The 19,961-nt window shown below is 40.0% G+C and overlaps 3 protein-coding genes and 1 long non-coding RNA gene across 4 annotated transcripts in view; 3 read left to right on the forward strand and 1 right to left on the reverse strand.

Moving 5' to 3' along the window:
- Positions 1-1,138: 1,138 nt before the first annotated feature.
- On the forward strand, positions 1,139-2,270 carry LOC117667156 (olfactory receptor 5F1-like). The gene has a single exon (XM_034420372.2). The coding sequence runs from the start codon at positions 1,139-1,141 to the stop codon at positions 2,078-2,080; it is 942 nt and encodes a 313-aa protein (XP_034276263.1). The 3' UTR covers positions 2,081-2,270.
- A 6,154-nt stretch (positions 2,271-8,424) lies between these two features.
- Positions 8,425-19,961, forward strand: part of LOC117667160 (olfactory receptor 5J3-like) — a 36,154-nt gene continuing 24,617 nt past the window's right edge. Inside the window, exon 1 of the mRNA XM_087881583.1 lies at positions 8,425-8,702. The gene's annotated coding sequence lies outside the window, so the exon portion shown is untranslated. The remainder of the gene's footprint in view (positions 8,703-19,961) is intronic.
- Positions 8,608-12,962, reverse strand: LOC148116543 (uncharacterized). The gene is made up of 3 exons (XR_015731083.1): positions 12,901-12,962; positions 12,591-12,697; positions 8,608-8,866 (listed from the first exon to the last, which is right to left on the reverse strand). It is a non-coding gene; the product is annotated as an uncharacterized LOC148116543 (long non-coding RNA).
- LOC117667155 (olfactory receptor 5AS1-like) lies at positions 11,304-12,377 on the forward strand. Its single transcript, XM_034420371.2, has one exon. It carries the CDS (start codon positions 11,310-11,312, stop codon positions 12,249-12,251), a length of 942 nt encoding a protein of 313 aa, XP_034276262.2. The 5' UTR covers positions 11,304-11,309; the 3' UTR covers positions 12,252-12,377.

Genomic DNA, 19,961 nt, shown 5'->3' on the forward strand with positions numbered 1-19,961 from the left:
TGTTGTTGTTGTTGTTGTTATTATTCTGGATGAATGAAAAATGACTGAAAAGAAGCAAGCAAGCAAGGAAACAAACAAAAAACCACTAGCAAATTTAACAACTCAGTTGACTTTAGTTCTCTTTTGGTGCATTTCAGCTGCTCCTCACAAATGATCAAATATCAGTTCTAACGATCAATAAACTCAGATGTTTAAAAGATGCATCTAAGCATCACAAACTTCCTGGCTGCTCAGAGAACCAAACCAATGTGGCCATTTAGTACCAGGAATTTTATATCCCATGGAGCTAAGAGAAATGATATGTTCTTCCTGGGGATAAAAACAGCTGTAAAAAATAATTCCCGTAACTCGAATTATTCCCGAAATATTAATTTTCAACCTGCTCTAACTAAACTTTTTTCCTAGTTTTTTTCCAACATGTAATCAGACAATTGTATGGGGCTATTGCTATCACTGATTTATTAAAACATATCAATAAACTTGTACTGCTACTCAATTATCTTGAGATGCCTCTTTAATTCTTGCAGTCTCACTGAATTAGTTTTTCTAAAAGTTTCAATAGGGAAAAAAAACACTTTTGGCTTGTGTGTCCTTTGTTGGACAGACATCACAATTATACAACTCATTGAATAGCCTTGCTGCATCAGATATCAAATTGTTTGGACTCTCTGTAGTCACTGAAAATAAAACAACTGCATTCTTAGAATACAAGCTGAAGTTATATTTATTAATATTAAAGCAAGATATAGTGATATCCATGGGGGTGCATCATGAAATGAGTAACCAGATGTTGCAACACAAACTCTGCCCCTTGTATGTGTAGTGACATCACATGAAACGGACATAACTTGGATTGTGATGTTGTGTCATTCATTTTTTCAGTCACATGAAATTGTCAAATTCTATAGTCACAGTGGAGTACTGTATGTAGATTTTTATTTATAACCTCTTTACACCATATAATGAGATTTATTTTACATTATGTTTTTCAGGAAATAAAAGAATAAAAGTATTTGTTCTACAAAATGAAAGAAACAGCTGAGTTATTCCACAGCTTTTTTTACATTATTGCTTCTGATGTCTAACGTGCATGGAGACCCATAATCAGAAACAAGACAAGATAAATTCAGCCACAGAGATGTTTGGAGAAAATCACACAGCAGTATCTGAATTCATCTTCCTTGAATTTGCAGAACAACCAGAAATGAAAGTTCCTCTTTTCATGTTTTTCCTCCTGGTCTATGTTATCACAATAGTAGGTAACTTGGGCATGATTTTGCTGATCAGCATGGACCTTCAGCTTCATACACCCATGTACTTTTTCCTCAGCAACTTGGCTTTCATAGATTTTTGTTATTCTTCTACCACTCTTCCCAAGATTTTGGCAATTTTCCTATCAAGAAGGAAAACCATTTCCTTCACAGGATGCTTCATTCAAATGTATTTCTTTCTTGCTCTTGCCAGTACTGAGTGCTTTCTTTTGGGGTTGATGGCATATGACCGTTACGTGGCCATCTGCAATCCTTTGCTGTATCCATCTCTCATGTCCCATGCCCAATGCCTCAAAATGGCAGGAGGAGCCTTCATAGCTGGCTTCCTGAATTCCATTATTCATACCACCCTGATAGGGACTTTGTCTTTCTGCCAGTCCAATGAAATCAATCATTTTTTCTGTGATCTCCCACCACTCCTCAAGCTCTCATGCTCAGACACTCTTGCCCCTAAAATATATGGTTTCACTGGTGCTGGAACCATCATTTTGATAAATTTTCTAATTATCCTCATCTCCTACATATGCATCTTTTCAACGGTGCTCAAGGTTAAGTCATTGGGAGGTCAGCAAAAAGCCATCTCTACCTGCCTCTCCCATCTGGTTGTTGTGACCATGTTTTATGGAACAGGTTTGTTTGTTTATTTGCAACCCAGTTCAAACTATTCTGAACGTCAGCATAAAATTATGGCTGTACTGTATGCCTTCCTCATCCCTATGCTAAATCCCTTGATCTACAGCTTGAGGAACAAGGAGGTAAAGGATGCCCTGATAAGAGCAATGAATAAGAATGTTTCACATGTAAGATAAACATTTTCATCTGCAGACTTCAGTGAATAGGAATTCAGTTCCATAAAGTGCCAGGAATTGTGCCCTAATTCTGTGGAATATTTAAATGGATGTTTTGTGTTAAGTGAGACATTTGAATGTTCGCTCAGCTGTTTATTATTGTCAAGAACCTGAACTAAGCTGAATTAAAACAAAGTTCTTTATTATTTAAATTGGGGATAAAGAACATTTCTGAGGCTAGAAGCCATTCTTTAAAATAATCTCTCATCTCGAAGAATATAATAAAATGACACAGTGGTATTTTAGCCTTTTTTGTTTGTTTTCTTTTGTGTGCATATCATGGAATTGGGAAGTCTAATAGTAACCCACCTCCAGTCACATGTCACAATGCCAGTTTTTCACCCCAACTCCAGAAGAAATTTCCATATTAGATGGAAAGGAAGTAGGCAGGAAGATAGAGAGGGAGAAAATAAGCAGCAGAAGAAAAAAGATTCCGAATCCTGTCGCTTGGTGTGCTAAATTTGTATTACTGGGGATTTTTAAACACCAGGCTCATTCAACATGAAGTCTTCCACTTGCTATCCGAAATTGTCTTGAACGTGATCATATTTTAACTGTGATAGCTTCGGGTTTTTTAAAACTTCAAGAAATTTTAGTATTACTGAATCTGGGGTCATTTCAAAAAGAATGTAAAATCATTCTGTCACAGATTTCTATGGAAACCAGTTTACAAAACCTAGTTGCAGGCAAAAACTAGTAGTGGGTAGGTTGGAGGTGAAAAAAGACCCCTTTAATCCTAGGAAAACTATATCCTAAAAGCTTATCTCAAGAATAACATCACAGAAATCTGTATTTAAATCTGCACGGAAACGGCATTGGTCGCATTGGTGGATGATCTCTGGAGGGCCCGGGATAGGGGTTGCTCCTCTATCCTGGTCCTGTTAGACCTCTCAGCGGCTTTTGATACCATCGACCATGGTATCATGTTGCACCGGTTGGCGGGGTTGGGGGTGGGAGGCACCGTTCTGCGGTGGTTCTCCTCCTACCTCTCCTCCTACCTCTCTGACCGGTCGCAATCTGTGTTGACAGGGGGGCAGCGGTCGACCCCGAGGCACCTTGCTTGTGGGGTGCCACAAGGGTCGGTCCTCTCGCCCCTTCTGTTCAACATTTATGTAAAGCCGCTGGGTGAGATCATCCGTGGCTTCGGGGTGGAGTTCCATCAGTACGCTGATGACACCCAGCTGTACATCTCCACCCCAGGCCACCCCAATGATGCCCTTAAAGTGATGTCCCAGTGCCTGGAGGCCGTGCGGGCCTGGATGGGGAGAAACAGGCTCCAACTCAACCCCTCCAAGACCGAGTGGCTGTGGCTTCCGGCGTCCCGATATAGCCAGCTGACGCCATCGCTGGCTATTGGGGGCGAATCACTCGCCCCCACGGAGAGGGCTCGTAACTTGGGCGTCCTCCTGGATGCACGGCTGTCGTTAGAAGATCATTTGGCGGCCGTAGCCAGGGGGGCTTTTTATCAGGTCCGCCTGATACGCCAGTTGCGCCCCTTTCTAGATCGGGACTCCCTACGCACAGTCACTCAGGCACTCGTCACTTCCCGCCTGGACTACTGCAACGCTCTCTACATGGGGCTCCCCCTGGGGTGCACCCGGAGGCTCCAGCTGGTCCAGAACGCGGCCGCGCGGGGGATTTTGGGGGCGACGAGGCGCTCCCACATGACACCTCTCCTGCGCGAGCTGCACTGGCTCCCGGTGGTCTTCCGGGTGCGCTTCAAGGTGTTGGTGACCACCTTTAAAGCGCTCCATGGCTTAGGGCCGGGGTACTTACGAGACCGCCTTCTGCCACCAATAGCCTCCCACCGGCCAGTACGCTCCCACAGAGTGGGCCTCCTCAGGGTGCCGTCCGCCAGACAATGTCGGCTGGCGACCCCCAGGGGGAGAGCCTTCTCTGTGGCGGCGCCCACCCTCTGGAACAACCTCCCCCCAGAGCTACGTACAATAACAGACCTCCGGATTTTTCGTCGGGCCCTAAAAACCCATTTATTTCAATTAGCTGGGCTGGCTTGAGTCAAATTTTAAACGGATTTTAAATTGGAATGTTTTAATTACAGCCAAAATTATTTAATTATTTTAAACAGATTTTAGATTTTGTATGTTTTGTATGTATGTCTTGTTTTTACTTTGGCTGTTCACCGCCCTGAGTCCTACATTGGAGAAGGGCGGTATAGAAATTTAAACAAATAATAAATAAATAAAATAATTTAAAAAATTTCCTTCAGGAATTTATATTAATGGCTATGCCGTTTAGAGAAAGCTGTGTACAAAGTTTTGTGTGCTAGAAAAATTACATATAAAAGAGGATGCATATTCTTAAAATGGATTTTTAAAAATCGTTAAAAGATCAATGAGTCAAATACCTATTTTATATTACTGTTATATAAAAAAAAATTAAAATGTTGGAGATAGGAATCCAATGACACTGATTCATAACTGAATGACCGCAAGATATATAGATTGTTCAATATACACTGTTTGTACTCTCTTGGCACAACACTTTGCTTTCTTTTTGTCTGTGAGATTGGGAGGTCACTTCCTTCTCCCTTTCTTCCTAGTAAAGAGTAGAAGCTCCTTGACTCTTCTTCTGATAGGACACAGTGGGCTTTTTCTATACTTGCATTGCATTTGTTGTAAATACACTCCTCCTTTCCACCAAGTTTATTGCCTAGGTCAGATTCCACTCACATATACATCCACAACTTCCAAAAATGATCCTGTCTTTTCTATGACTATTTGAGGTTTGTGTGGGAAGTCAAGCCCAAAAGGAAAAAACAAGACAGGTCTCTTGGAGAAGAGAACATTTTAAGGCTCCATCTGCTCAATCAAAGGATTGAAAAGGGATGTATTCAGGATCTGGAGGAACAAGTTGGATTGTGATTGCTGCAAAGCCAAGGGAATGTAATTGTGCTGAGAATTCATCCTGTGAGGATGAGGAAATGCTGATTTCCAAACACAGAACAATAAATTAACCCTAACCCCTGATGACTCCTCATCAGGGTCTCCCAATAAATTTAAAAGCAACTTTAATGAATCCAAGTTTTTACTGATCTGCAGGCTCTTGTTTACAAAACTTTCAAATAGTTGCTGAATCTCAGAAGTATATAAATAAAGAACCCTCTTTGGGGCATAATTATTCCATGCCAAGAATGTTTAAGGTTGTTTTGCAGGATTATTGGCATCAACCAAGAAACAATTTCCAAATTGTCCTCTATTACTAATTGTCTACCAATTAGTAATTGTAATAGTAATTACAATAGTAATAGTAATTAGTAATTGTCTACTAATTGTCCACTACTCACCTTTTTATATTTCTAAAATCTAATTAGTTCAAAGTCCATGCTAAAACTCCTGATCCTAAGAAATTGCCAGGCTGAACTTCTTTATTATAAAAAAAAAATTGGTTTGAAGAAGTTCTTTATTGAAGGCATTAGGCAAGGAGAATCCTAAAACCTAATGTATATAAATCTCTTGGGCTGAACTTAGCACCTGCTAAACTATAAAACTTGGCCTGATATCCTTTTTTTCTTCTTTAGAGAAATCTTTCTAGATGGGATGTGGCTACTTCTTTTTTTACCTATTTCAAGCATTATAATGATACAATAGTCCTTTTTTATTTTTTATCATCCAATCATGAATTACGCCCTCGGAGCTGATGTATTATAATGCATCACCCCAGAGATTTCATAGAAATAGCTGTTCATATCCCGCATCTTCATGAGCAAGCAGTTGTCCTTTCTTCATTCAACTGAGAATGAAGAATGCCAAATATTTCATACTCATCAGAATGGCCAGCAAAAGGCCAGCTCACCTGGGATACTTCATCTACATAGGAGTTCAACCCTATGATTACCAGCCCACACTTGTATTCAACCTGTTTATTAGAATTGTGCTTTGGTTGGGAGTGAACCCCAAATTCAGGCAAGGGAAGACAATTTGGGATAGTTGTGTTCAGAGGGGACTAGACAAGCAGCTCCAATACAGTCTGCCTGATTTAAAAATCCCTTATTAGAACTCTGCTCTAAATTTGTGTGTTACTATTGTGAACTTTTGCTTGAACAAAAGCCTGGGAGTGAAAAAGAAGGAGGGGAAATATTGGATATCGTGACTGACAAAGAATTCTTAAATCACACTCAATTGTTAGAATTATAGAACTGTAGAGTTGGAAGAAGTCCATAAGGATCACTGAGCCAACCCTCTGCAATGATCAAATCAACTCAGTGTTTCTCATTTGCTGAGACACAGATGACCAGGCTCAGATTATCCTACTTTAGGTACTTAATCTGGTACTTGATACAAAGGACTAGCTTCTTTGGAAAAAGTGAAAAAGCAGAAGATGATCACCAGCAGTAAATTAAATGGAGTCAGTTGCAGTGGTAATGGGTGCTGTTGGAAGATCTGAAGGACCAGGTTAGGGACAGATCATCCTGGAGAAAATCTATCTAACTGGCTACAGTGAGTGGACATAAACCTGATGGTGCATAATCACTCAATAGAATTTCCTGAGAGCAACAATTCATTAGCATATTTACTGCTGAAGGGGAAAGCATCATAATCTTTTCAGGCACATTTTGTTTTCTAGTAGTTTTTTTGAACAGTCAAAAAAACTACTAGATTCTCTTCCATCTGTCTGTCTGAGATATATTGTATACACAAATCATCTTTGGATTATATAATATTTTAATTAAGAAAGATACAACTAACCTTATCTCTTTCCAAATAAATAAAACTATTTTCACCTGTAGCTATGTTCAGAGTATTATTATTTTTTCTTGAACAAATCTTTCAAAAGAGATTTGGAGGCATCTGATGAGAATTGACTAGCAGTATCTACAAGCAATATCTCAGCTTTGTACTCCAAGTGTGTGTGTTTTCCAACATTCAACACATTTATTTATTAAAATTTTATAGCTTTCTGATACTCAGAGTTCTCTAGCCAGTTTACAAGAAAATTTGCTAAAACTACAATTTGATACAATGCAATCAATAAAATACAAAACAAAGAAACCATATGAATTAGGCTGAAGCAAGACAGCCATCGGAATTTGAAACTATATGAATTAAAATACAATTAAAATATGACTGAAGAGCTGGGGAAATGAAGGGGTCTTTGCAGTCTAATATGGCTACAGGCAAGCCTCTCTGGGGAAGGTATTCTGTCAATGGGGAGCCACCTCAGGCAAAGCTCTCTCTCCCTTGCAGAGACTTAGAGAAAGGGGGTGAGGCCTACATTACAACATCGCAGTCAATTTTATCCTACTTGCCCTCCTATGGATGTTTGTTTATTTATTTATTTATTTGTTTGTTTGTTTGTTTGTTAGTTTGTCAACAAGTACAAGGAAAGAAGTAACGGTATAGACATAGACATGGACACTTGAAAAAAAATTGGCACAAATAAAAGGAAATAAATAAGCAAAACATAGCCATAAACACATAAAATGAGTACATATAAATGGGAACAGTAAGAAAGGGACGGTAGGCACGCTGGTGCACTTATGCTTAGGGACCTCTTAAAAAACATGGAAGGTCCACAGTAGACAGTTTAGGGTAAAAGGTATGGGGATTAGAGAGACTAACAACAGGATCAGGTAGAGTGTTCCAGACATTTACTACTCTATTGCAAAGTCATATTTCCTACAATCAAGATTAGAGTGAATTACATTGAGTTTGAATATATTGATAGCCCTTGTGTTATTGCAGTTGAAATTAAAGTACTCATTTACAGGTAGGACATTTTGGTAACTAATCTTATGAACTAAGCATAGGTCGGAATGTAGGCGGCGTAGTTTGAGGCTTTCAAGTCCTAAAATTTCAAGCCTGGTGATATAGGGAATTTTATTTTGAGCAGAGGATTTGAGTACTCTTCTAGTAAAATATCTCTGGACCCTTTCTAATGTTTTTGAACTTGAAAGTTAAAGTTAAAGGTAAAGGTTCCCCTCACACATACGTGCTAGTCGTTCCCGACTCCAGGGTGGTGCTCATCTCTGTTTCAAAACCGAAGAACCAGCGCTGTCCGAAGATGTCTCTGTGGTCAAGTGATCAGCATGACTAAACACCAAAGGCACACGGAATGCTGTTAGCTTCCCACCAACTTGAAAATTAAAATAATTCAAAGATTGAATTTGATCATTTAATTCAAGGGTGTGTACATTTCAAGGGAATCTTCTTCCGACTGAATCAACCTTCTGAAGTTCTGCAAAGTCTACAGCCTGATGTGTCTGAGCATATGCCAGCATTCTCTGCATATATTTGTGAATTTTTTTTTTTGACAATATTGTTTTTAACGGTAGCCAAAATCGAGCAACAATTTATGCTGCTCTACATTGTTATGAGAATGTAGGTACACGCACCGCCTCTGGAAAAATAAAACTGCAAGTTTTTACAAAGTAGACAATCCATATGTTTTGCCCTCAAAGCATAGTTTAATTGATTGTTCTGCACATTTAACAAACTTTCCTTGCTCAACCACTTTAAGCTACTCCAGGGATCCTGGTCTCTGGTGTCAGAATGATGAATTCAAAACTTTTAAAAGCAGCCGGTTTTGCAACAAAGAAACATACTGTTTCCACCCTGCCTCCCTGGTAAGTCAAAACTATTAGAGCAGAAACAGAATCTGAAGACGGTGCTCTGAATGTATTATGGCCAGTGGTATATCAGGAATTGGTGATGATGTTCCTTGAGAAAGGATGTGGATGTTTCAGACTGGCATTTGACTGGATTTTTATGATTAGGTGACTTGTACATTCTGGAAGGAAACAGGATACAAATTGATAATAATTTAGAGGAAGATGTTTTGACCTTTGGGGAATAAAATAGAAACAGTATTTATCACTGCAAGGAAAACAATCATTATGGAATAATATTGTCTGTATAATTTCATTTACTTTTCTTTTCTTTTTTAAATATATATCAACATAAATACATGAACAATGCGGCATCTGGGTATCGTTCATTTTGATACAAATAGCAATAATAATGTTAATAATATTTGTTACATTGGTCAAATTTATGTAATCCTAGTGTTAATACACATATTTATATTAAGACAGTTATTTCATTTACTTTTTAATGCTGTGTTGTTTCCATTCTGGAAGTTAAGTAATAATAGGTTTAGACATCGGAAGAAGATGGGCATACATTTAACTTGCACATACTTAAACACTGTGAACTAAAATGCCATTGAATTTCAAAATAGATTTTCACCTTTTTTATGGTTTCCAACACCATTCTCCAAGCAAAGGGCAGCAGAAATAGAAGGGGAAAACAGCATAGTGCATAAAAATGCATATATTTGTGAAAATACTAAGTGCCAGAAAATATTATATTAGGATACTATTTTTTTAAAAAAAGAAAGTCTTTAAATGGGAGGTCTGTTTTAGATTTGCTGACACATTTGAATGGAAAGAATCTCCTTCCTTCCTTCCTTCCTTCCTTCCTTCCTTCCTTCCTTCCTCCCTCCCTCCCTCCCTCCCTCCCTCCCTCCCTTCCTTCCTTCCTTCCCCCTTCTGTTTTTCTATCCATCCTTCCATCATACTTTAGCAGTTATTAAATTCAACTTAAGGATCTCCATCCTTTCTTTTATCATCTATTTATTTATATCCCATCCGGATTGTTAGGGGCAATATGCTGACCCTGTAAACCACTAAAGCACTGTGAAGCAATATATAAGTCTAAGTACTATTGCTATTATTATTTTTACAAATAACTCAAGATGGCGAACATATCCATCAGACCTCCCTCCTCCTATTTTCAGCATAACAACAACAGGTGAGGTGAGTTGGGCTGTGAGAGAGTTCCTGGCCCAAAGTCACTCAGCTGGCTTTCATAGGTAAGGCAGGATTTGAATTCACAGTTTCCAGGTTTCTAGCCTGGTGTCTTAATCACTAGACCATACTAGCTCTTAGTGTGATGTGTGATTTAAAATATATATAGTAGAAAAGACATACGTGCAAAAATAAATATACTAGAGAAAAAAATCACACAAAAATGTATATTTTAAACCGTTTTTAAAATTGCAAAAGTATATAGCAGCAGGGTATATGAATTTAAGGCTGAAAAAAATCAGGCACTTGAAGGTATGGCTCTCTAAATAAGATACAATAATTATGAATAGATGTAAATTCCTTTTCTGTCATATCCATCTTTTCAAGCAATGGTAAACAACACTAATACTAATACTAATTACTTATACTGATATTAATAAACAATACTCTGGCATAAAATTATATGCTACATTTTTTTCTGGGTTATCTCTTGTATTTTTTAAATTTATTTCTTTGTTTATTAACATTTATATCCCGTTCAAATCCAGAGATTTTCAGAGAAGTCTGCAAACATAATTGCCCTTGATACTGACTCGTGTTTTGGTTCAAAGCAGGTCTATGATATTTTTCTCTCTTTTAAACCGTAAATCATTTGGATTTTTAAAGACATGTTTTAGATGGTCACTGTCTATCTATGGTCTTTCTTGCTAGTTAGGTATAAAAGAGACAAATTTGTTTCCTTTTACTATTTTGTCATGGTATTCTTTTGCTTTGGTTTTCCTTTTGTATGCCAACCCAAACTGTCGAGAAATTGGAGTTTTAGAAATGGGAGTTATACATATACAAATCCACCAACCCATCAATAAATAAATATGAAAAACAATCCAACAATGCATAGATCAGCCTGGCTAGGGACAAAATTTGTGTGAAGTTGGCCTCATTGGCCCTCTTCTAGAGCAGAGATGGGGAACTATGGCCCTTTTATGATTTGTGGCCTTCAACTCCCAGAACTCCCATGCTGGCTCAGGAATTCTGGGAGGTGAAGTCCACAAGTCATAAAGAGTTCTCCACTCCTGTTCTCTACTCCTGTTCTAGAGAATGCACACCAGCCAATATACTGTATGTGCAAAAACATGCTTGAATAGATATGAAGTATATTGAGAATATATTCCCTCAAAGAGAATGCAAACCCAGCCAAACCAAGCAATCTGATGTCAGGTTTCCATGGTCCTTGATTTCCCTGCTTATCATTTTTCAGCATTTTGTTTATAAATATCAAAGAAGACCAATGAAAATAGTTTTTCTTCTAGTTTGAGGGGGAGAGAGGAAGCATCTTTTGTTAACCATGTGTTTGTCATTGTCCCCACAGTTCATATCTCTCCTTGATTTCAGACCCTGAGTCAAGGACACCAAAGACTGAACAAAATGGCCAAGTGGAACCACACAACAGTGCATGAGTTCCTTCTTCTTGGCTTCACCGATCGTCAAGAAATCAATACGGGCCTCTTTGTCCTCTTCTTAACCATCTATGTGATCACTCTGGTGGGGAACATTGGTATTATCCTATTAACCTGGACCTGCCCCAGTTTACACAGTCCAATGTACTTTTTCCTCAGCAATCTGGCTTTCCTAGATACTAGTTATTCTTCCACCATTGCTCCCAAGATGCTGGTCAATTTCTTAAGAGAGAAGAAGGCCATTTCATTTGCAGGATGCATTATTCAAATGTATCTATTTGCTTCCTTTGCAGATGCTGAGTGCCTTCTTCTAGCTGCCATGGCTTATGACCGCTACATGGCCATTTGCAACCCACTACTCTACCCTGTCCTTATGTCTCACAAAGTGTGTGTCTCTTTGATAACAGGTTCTTATCTGATTAGTAGCATGACCTCATTGGTGCACACTTGTTTTACTTTTCGCATCTCCTTTTGTGGATCCAATGTCATCAATCACTTCTTCTGTGACATCCCTCCACTCTTGGCCCTCTCCTGTTCCAATACCCATATAAACGAGATGCTCCTCTTTGCTCTGTGTGGTTTTATTCAGATGAGCACTTTCTTGTTCATTCTCATCTCCTATTCCTCTATCCTTTGCACAGTTTTGAAAATTCCTACCAACAAAGGCCGCCAGAAAGCTTTTTCAACTTGTAGCTCCCATTTCATTGCGGTTGCCCTTTTCTATGGGGCCCTCCTTTTCACTTATCTTCGGCCTACTTCCAGTTATGCCCCAGACACTGATAAAATAATATCTGTTTTTTATACTGTGGTGTTTCCTATGATGAACCCCTTGATCTACAGCCTGAGGAACAAAGAAGTGAAGGATGCCTGGAAGAAAACATTGGCAAGAAATGTTTCTTGCCATTCATGATGGCATGCAAAGAGAAAAGGAGGAGTGGAGAATGGACATCTGAACATTAATATTGCCAGTCAAAATGCTAATGCAAATTCATACATTAATCTTTTTGGCAGATTATGCTAAAAAGCCCCCATTCTCTATGATGTTTTTATGCACAGTAGTAACCTTTTTTGCTTTTCAATTAAAGTAAAAGTGACATTTTCTCTGTGATAATGTTTTCATGCACAGTAGTAATCTTCTGTGCTTTTCAATTAAAGTAAAAGAATGACATTTTCTCTGTGATAATGTTTTTCTTCTTGGCTCTTAGTTTCTAAGAGTTTTTAAAAGAATGATGAAGTATCGGGTTCTTACCAAGTCTGTCTTTTCCTTATATGTCCTTAGTCATGGGTCTTGACAATGAAGAGCCCTCAAGAGATGCAATGTAGGCTCAGCTCCAAGATCATACTAAAATTGTGAGCCTTGAGGTTGAAAACACATAACATTTAGAACAGAAAGCTGAGAAATAGGATACTTGGTTAGTTGTGATTTTTTAAAATGTATTAATCTTAAGCGTGAATCAGTTCATACAACACAATGAAAAGAAAATGCAAAATATTAAAACAGCACAAACAATAAAGAAATTTCCTTGGGAACAGCACATTACTTAAAACGAAATCCTTACTTGTAAATCCACCTGATAGGTTAATCTCTGATAAACATCAAGTCACATTGGAAGATGACACTGAAGAATGAAACAGAAGTAGATAAAATTGAGAGAAAAGCCATGTTGATCTTTGCTCCTGGGTATAGATTACTTGCTTCCAGTTCATTGACTTGATTTGCTCAATCACACTTCTAGCCTGTTAGCATCTGCTTCTATTTCTTGTGTTCTTTGAAATAATCATAACTAATTTGATCCATATCTGCTTATGCTCTATCATGGGTCAATGGTAATGTTTTCTAAAGAAAATACAATATGCTATCACCAGCTATCATCCTCTTAAAATTAAAATTAATCAAGTGGAGCATAGGTAGAAGGGACTTGAACAAAAAGAGATCCCTTCACTATTTTTGACTTAAATGTTGTCCAAAATGGTATGGAAGGAAATGGTATGGAAGGACATAGTTTTCATATCTTTAACCTAAGCAAAAATAAACCAAAGGAAAAATAGGTTTCTGTAAATGGTTTTAACCTGAGTTTTGTGCTAAGATATAATATAATCCAGTGGTCCCCAACCCCCGGTCCGCGGACCGGTGCCGGGCCGTGGAGTACCTGGCACCGGGCCGCGCAGCGGCCGGGGGACATGAACGCTGCAGCGCAAAGGCTCCTGGGCCGTGCGCAAAAGCTCCTGGGCTGTGTGCAATGGGCCGTGCGCAAAAGCTCCTGGGCCGTGCCCCCACCCCTGCGCGCGCTCAGCGGGCCGCGGCGATAAAAAGGTTGGGGACCACTGATATAATCCATCTGGTCAAGGTTGAAGATGTCAGCTCTTCAAGCTAATCCAAACAAGAAGCACAAATCTTGAGTACTAATATTACCTTTATTGCAAATTTACAGTAATAGAATCTTGCACGTATGAAAGCCTCGCCCCCCTTTTACTTTTACTTTCCATAAAACTAGGGAGGGTCCCTTCTGAGATGCTTCCCATATGCCTTTTCCATGGGTGGCTTGAAATACCAACTGCATGGCTCTTCCTCCTGTTTCCCAAGATCATTCTTGCATACCATTATAGATAGAATTAGCCTGTTTGAGGGTTTTCACATTGCTGAGGACTCATCCAGCATTTTGCTTTCTTCTAGAACAGTCCCCGAACTTCAGAAAAGCAGGAATTACACACTTTACACACTTTTCCTGAATAATATCTGGGCAGATTCTCTTAGAGATAGTCTTTTTTACTAGCAAATGACTATAAGGCTTGTCTTACATACAGAATGTCCCCAGTTCAAAATCTAGAGATCCCTCCCATTATTATTTTTCTTTCCTTGAGTTACCTATTTTCCTACTGTACTGGATTTTCTTTGGTTGTATTTATGTTTGAAATAGTTTACTGGTATACTATTTGATCACTAAACTTTTATTTACCTGATGGTCAACCATCCCAAAGAAAAAGAAATGCAAGAAAGCAAAATGGCTGTCTGAGGAAGCTTTGCAAATAGCTGAGGAAAGAAGGGAAGTGAAAGGCAAGGGAGAAAGAGAAAGATACCCCCAATTGAATGCAGAATTCCAGAGAATAGCTAGAAGAGATAAGAATGCCTTCTTAAATGAACAGTGCAAAGAAATAGAAGAAAACAATAGAATAGGGAGGACCAGAGATTTCTTCAAGAAAATTGGAGATATGAAGGGAACATTTCATGCAAAGATGGGCATGATAAAGGATCAAAATGGCAGGGACCTAACAGAGGCAGAAGAGATTAAGAAGAGGTGGCAAAATTACTCTGAAGAACTATACAAGAACGAGCTTAACATCCTTGATTAACCACGATGGGGTGGTCACTAACTACGAGCCAGACATCCTAGAATGTGAAGTCAAATGGGCCTTAGGAAATCTGAGCAACAGCAAAGCTAGTGGAGGTGACAGTATTCCAGCTGAGATATTCAAAATCTTGAAAGATGATGCAGTAAAAGTGCTACACTCAATTTGCCAGCAAATTTGGAAAACTCAACATTGACCACAGGATTGGAAAAGGTCAGTTTATATTCCAATTCCAAAGAAAGGCAATGCCAAAGAATGTTCAAACTATCACACCATTGCACTCATTTCACATGCTAGTAAGATTATGCTTAAAATCCTACAACAGTGATGGCTAACCTTTTTGGCATCGCGTGCCAAAAGCAGGGGGGGTCATGTGTGTGTGCCCACACCCATAATTCAATGCACCCCGCTCCCCCGCGTGCAACTCCCCTGAGCTCCCCCCACTTGGTACATGATCACCCGGTGGGCCCAGTAGGCTCGTTTTTTGCCCTCCCCAGGCTCCAGAGCCTTTCTAGGAGCTTGGGAAAGGTGAAAACAGCCTTCCCCAGCCCCCTGGAGGCCCTCTGGAGGCCAGAAACAGCCTGTTTCCTGACTTCCAGTGGGCCCAGAAGGTCCAAAAATCAGCTGGCCAGTGTGTGCAGGCGCACTGGAGATGAGCTAGGGCAACGCTCGTGTGCCCACTGATATGGCTTCACGTGCCACCTGTGGCACGTGTGCCATAGGTTCACCATCGCGGTCCTGCAAGCTAGTCTCCAGCAGTATCTGGATCGAGAACTACCAGAAGTACAGGCAGGATTTTGAAGAGACAGAGGAACTAGAGATCAAATTGCCAACATACGCTGGATCATGGAGAAAGCTAGGGAGTTCCAGAAAAACATCTACGTCTGCTTCATTGACTATGCTAAAGCCTTTGACTGTGTGGATCACAACAAATTGTGGCAAGTTCTTAAAGAGATGGGAGTACCATACCATCTTATTTGTCTCTTGAGAAACCTATATGCGGGTAAGAAGCAACAGTGAGAACTGGACACAGAACCACTGATTGGTTCAAAATTGGGTAAGGAGTCTGGCAAGGCTGTATACTGTCACCCTGCCTATTTAACTTATTTGCAGAGCACATCATGAGAAAGGCAGGGCTAGATGAATCGAAAGTTGGAATTAAGATTGCCGGGAGAAATATCAACAACCTCAGATACGCAGATGATACCACTTTAATGGCAGAAAGTGAAGAGGAACTTGATGCAGGTGAAGAAGGAGAGTGCAAAAGTTGGCTTGAAACTCAACATTAAGAAAACTAAGATCATGGCATCCAGCCCTCTCAATTCCTGGCAAATAGATGGGGAAGAAATGGAGGTAGTGACAGATTTTGTTTTCCTGGGCTCCAAGATCACTGCAGATGGGGTGCACCGCAGCCAATAAATTAAAAGATGCTTGCACCTGGGGAGGAAAGCTATTTAGAAATCTAGACAGCATACTAAAAAGCAGAGACATTGCCCTGCCAACAAAAGTGTGTACAGTCAAGGCTATGGTTTTCCCAGTTGCAATATATGGCTATGAAAGTTGGACCATAAGAAAGGCTGAGCGCCAAAGAATTGAGGCCTTTGAACTATGGTGCTGAAGAAGACTCCTGAGAGTCCTTTGGACTGCAAGGCGATCAAACCAGTCAGTTCTAGAGGAGATCAACCCTGACCGCTCTTTAGAAGGCCAAATCCTGAAGGTGATGAGAAGGAAGGAGTCACTGGAGAAGAGCCTAATGCTGGGAAAGATTGAGGGCAAAAGAAGAATGGGACAACAGAGAACGAGGTAGCTGGATGGAGTCACTGAAGCAGTCCGCGTGAGCTTAAATGGACTCCAGAGGGTGGTAGAGGACAGGAAGGTTTGAAGGAACATTGTCCATGGGGTCGTGATGGGTCAGACACGACTTCACAACTAACAACAACAACAACGAGATACAGAATGGGGAATACACTGGATGTTTGTGTAACATGCTCATGATTCCCAGCCCATGTCAGAGCATTGCTTTCAATATATATTTCCTATTGTGCCTGCTTACTCTCTTATTGTCCAATCTCTGTGCGCTGTGAGAAAAAAAGAAAACAACGTGTCAGGCACAGGGCCATACATATTGATTGTAATGGTGATCACATGACTTCAGGACACTACAATGATTGTAAATGTGTACCTTAATCACAAACTTGTTTTTTTTTTCCAGCACCATTGTAACTTTGGATGGTCATTGCATGATGCATGGGCAGTTAATAAGCAAGGTCTACCTGTGCTACCATTACAGCTGGAGGTGGCTGGACAAGACCTTGGAGTGATACAAAATGAAACAATCCATTCACTTTGTTTCTGCTTTTGCAAAACTTGTATTGTTTTGCAAAGCAGCCTTGAAAGGATGTTTTACAAGAAATTTCATAAAAGTGCAATGCTCTGTTAAATCTTTGCACTGTTCCAATATGAATTTTATAATATCTTTTTTTGTAATGAGAAGAGGAATAGAAATGTATGCAATATAACACTATGTAGTGATTATTGAAATCTCTACATTTAAAGATGCTTAATTTGAGTCAGATAACATATCAATTGTTTGTAATTTACACTGTCTTCTTTCATATCGTTGAGAGTGTGGTGGCGCGACAGCTTCCCCAGTACCTGGATGAAGCTGTCTATTTAGATCCACTCCAGTCCGATTTCAGGCCTGGGTATAGCACGGAAACGGCATTGGTCGCATTGGTGGATGATCTCTGGAGGGCCAGGGGTAGGGGTTATTCCTCTATCCTGGTCCTGTTAGATCTCTCAGCGGCTTTTGATACCATCAACCATGGTATCATGCTGCACCAGCTGGAGGGACTGGGAGTGGGGGGCACCATTTTGCAGTAGTTCTCCTCCTACCTCTCCAACCGGTCGCAATCTGTGTTGACAGGGGGGCAGCAGTCAATCCTGAGGTGCCTTGTTTGTGGGGTGCCACAAGGGTATGTCCTCTCGCCCCTCCTGTTCAACATTTATGTGAAGCCGCTGGGTGAGATCATCCGTGGTTTTGGGGTGGAGTTCCATCAGTATGCTGATGATACTCAGCTGTACATCTCCACCCCAGACCATCCCAACGATGCCTTGGAAGTGATGTCCCGGTGCCTGGAGGCCGTGCGGGTCTGGATGGGGAGAAACAGGCTTCGACTCAACCCTTCCAAGACTGAGTGGCTGTGGCTGCCGGCATCCCGGTATAGCCAGCTGGCGCCATCGCTGGTTATTGGGGATAAATCACTGGCCCCCACGGAAAGGGCCTGCAACTTGGGCGTCCTCCTGGACACACGGCTGTCTTTAGAAGAGCATATGATGGCCGTGGCCGGGGAGGGCCTTCTATCAGCTTCGCCTGATACTCCAGTTGTGCCCCTTTCTAGATCGGGACTCCTTACGCACGGTCACTCAAGCACTCGTCACTTCTCGTCTGGACTATTGTAACGTTCTCTACATGGGGCTCCCCTTTGGGTGCACCCGGAGGCTCCAACTGGTGCAGAATGCGGCTGCGCGGGGGATTATGGGAGCAATGGGGCGCTCCCATGTGACTCCTCTCCTGTGCGAGCTGCATTGGCTTCCGGTGGACTTCCGGGTGCGCTTCAAGATGTTGGTGATCACCTTTAAAGCGCTCCATGGCTTAGGGCCGGGGTACTTACGGGACCGCCTTCTGCCACCAATTGCCTCCCACTGGCCAGTTCGCTCCCACAGAGAGGGCCTTCTCAGGGTGCCGTCAGCCAGACAATGTCAGCTGGCGACCCCCAGGGGGAGACCCTTCTCTGTGATGGCGCCTACCCTCTGGAACAATCTAACCCCAGAGATACGAATGATCGCAGACCTCTGGACTTTTCGTCGGGCCCTTAAAACCTATTTCTTTCAGTTAGCCGGGCTGGCCTGATTTTATATTGGTTTTTAAAATTGATATTGATTTTAATTGAAATGTTTTAAATTATGGGCCAAACTTTATTTAATTATTTTAAAACTATTTTAACTTTTGTGTACAAATGTTTTATTTTTGGCTGTTCACCGCCCTGAGTCCGAAAGGAGAAGGGTGGTATAGAAATTTAAATAATAATAATAATAATAATAATAATAATAATAATAATAATAATAATAATAATAATAATAATAATAATAATAAGAAGAAGAAGAAGAAGAAGAAGAAGAAGAAGAAGAAGAAGAAGAAGAAGAAGAAGAAGAAGAAGAAGAAGAAGAAGAAGAAGAAGAAGAAGAAGAAGAAGAAGAAGAAGAAGAAGAAGAAGAAGAAGAAGTATGGTTCATTGACATTGCAATACCTGGTGATGCACGAATTGAAGATAAGCAGCAAGAAAAAATCACCAAGTACCGGGACTTACAAATTGAAGTTGAGCGACTGTGGAAAAAGAAATCGTGTGTTGTCCCGATTGTAATTGGAGCCCTTGGAGCAATACCCAAAGGGCTACCCCGCTATTTAGAAATTCTAAAATTGCCGGACTTGAACATTTTGACTCTACAAAAAACCACCTTACTCGGAACAGCTTACATCCTCCGATGATACCTTAACAGTTCCTAGGTCCTTGGTTAAGACTCGAGCTGCTGAGCCTCAAAGGCTGTGAATCTCACTAAAAATTAACCAATATTAATAATAATAATAATAATAATAATAATAATAATAATAATAATAATAATAATAATAATAATAATAATAATAATAATAATAATAATAATAATAATATCTATATCCTATAAACTTTGATTTATCAGACTGTATAATGGATTTCTTATGTAGTGGACCCAATTTACTTGGCAATTTTCATGATTTTGGTAACATTGCTTGGGTTGAAGTTCAAGATAGCACTTTCTCTAATTCTTGAAGTTAAATGTTAAACCTTCAAAAGTTAAATGTTAAAACTTTATACTTATACCTGTTATCTCACACATGTTTGACAAATTAAATAAATTTAAAAAGGGGGGCGTGCATAAGCGCACCAATGTGCCTACCATCCCTGTCCTACTGTCCCCATTTATTTGTATCCATTTCCAGTGTTCATATTCATGTTTATACTTATACCTGTTATCTCGTACATGTTTGACTAAATCAATCAATCAATCAATCAATCAATCAATAAAAATAAACTTCAGAAAGCAGCATAATTTCTTTGTCACATCTGAGGCCAGCAAGCTCAATTCCAGTCTTCTCCACACACACAGTCTACATTTACCTGGGCATATCAATCTGAAAATAAAAACAGTTGCACAAAAGTAATTATTTGTTGGG

The sequence above is a fragment of the Pantherophis guttatus genome, chromosome 1 (assembly GCF_059756535.1).
Source record: "Pantherophis guttatus breed Tessera chromosome 1, ASM5975653v1, whole genome shotgun sequence".
In the NCBI taxonomy this organism is placed as follows: Eukaryota; Metazoa; Chordata; class Lepidosauria; order Squamata; family Colubridae; genus Pantherophis; species Pantherophis guttatus.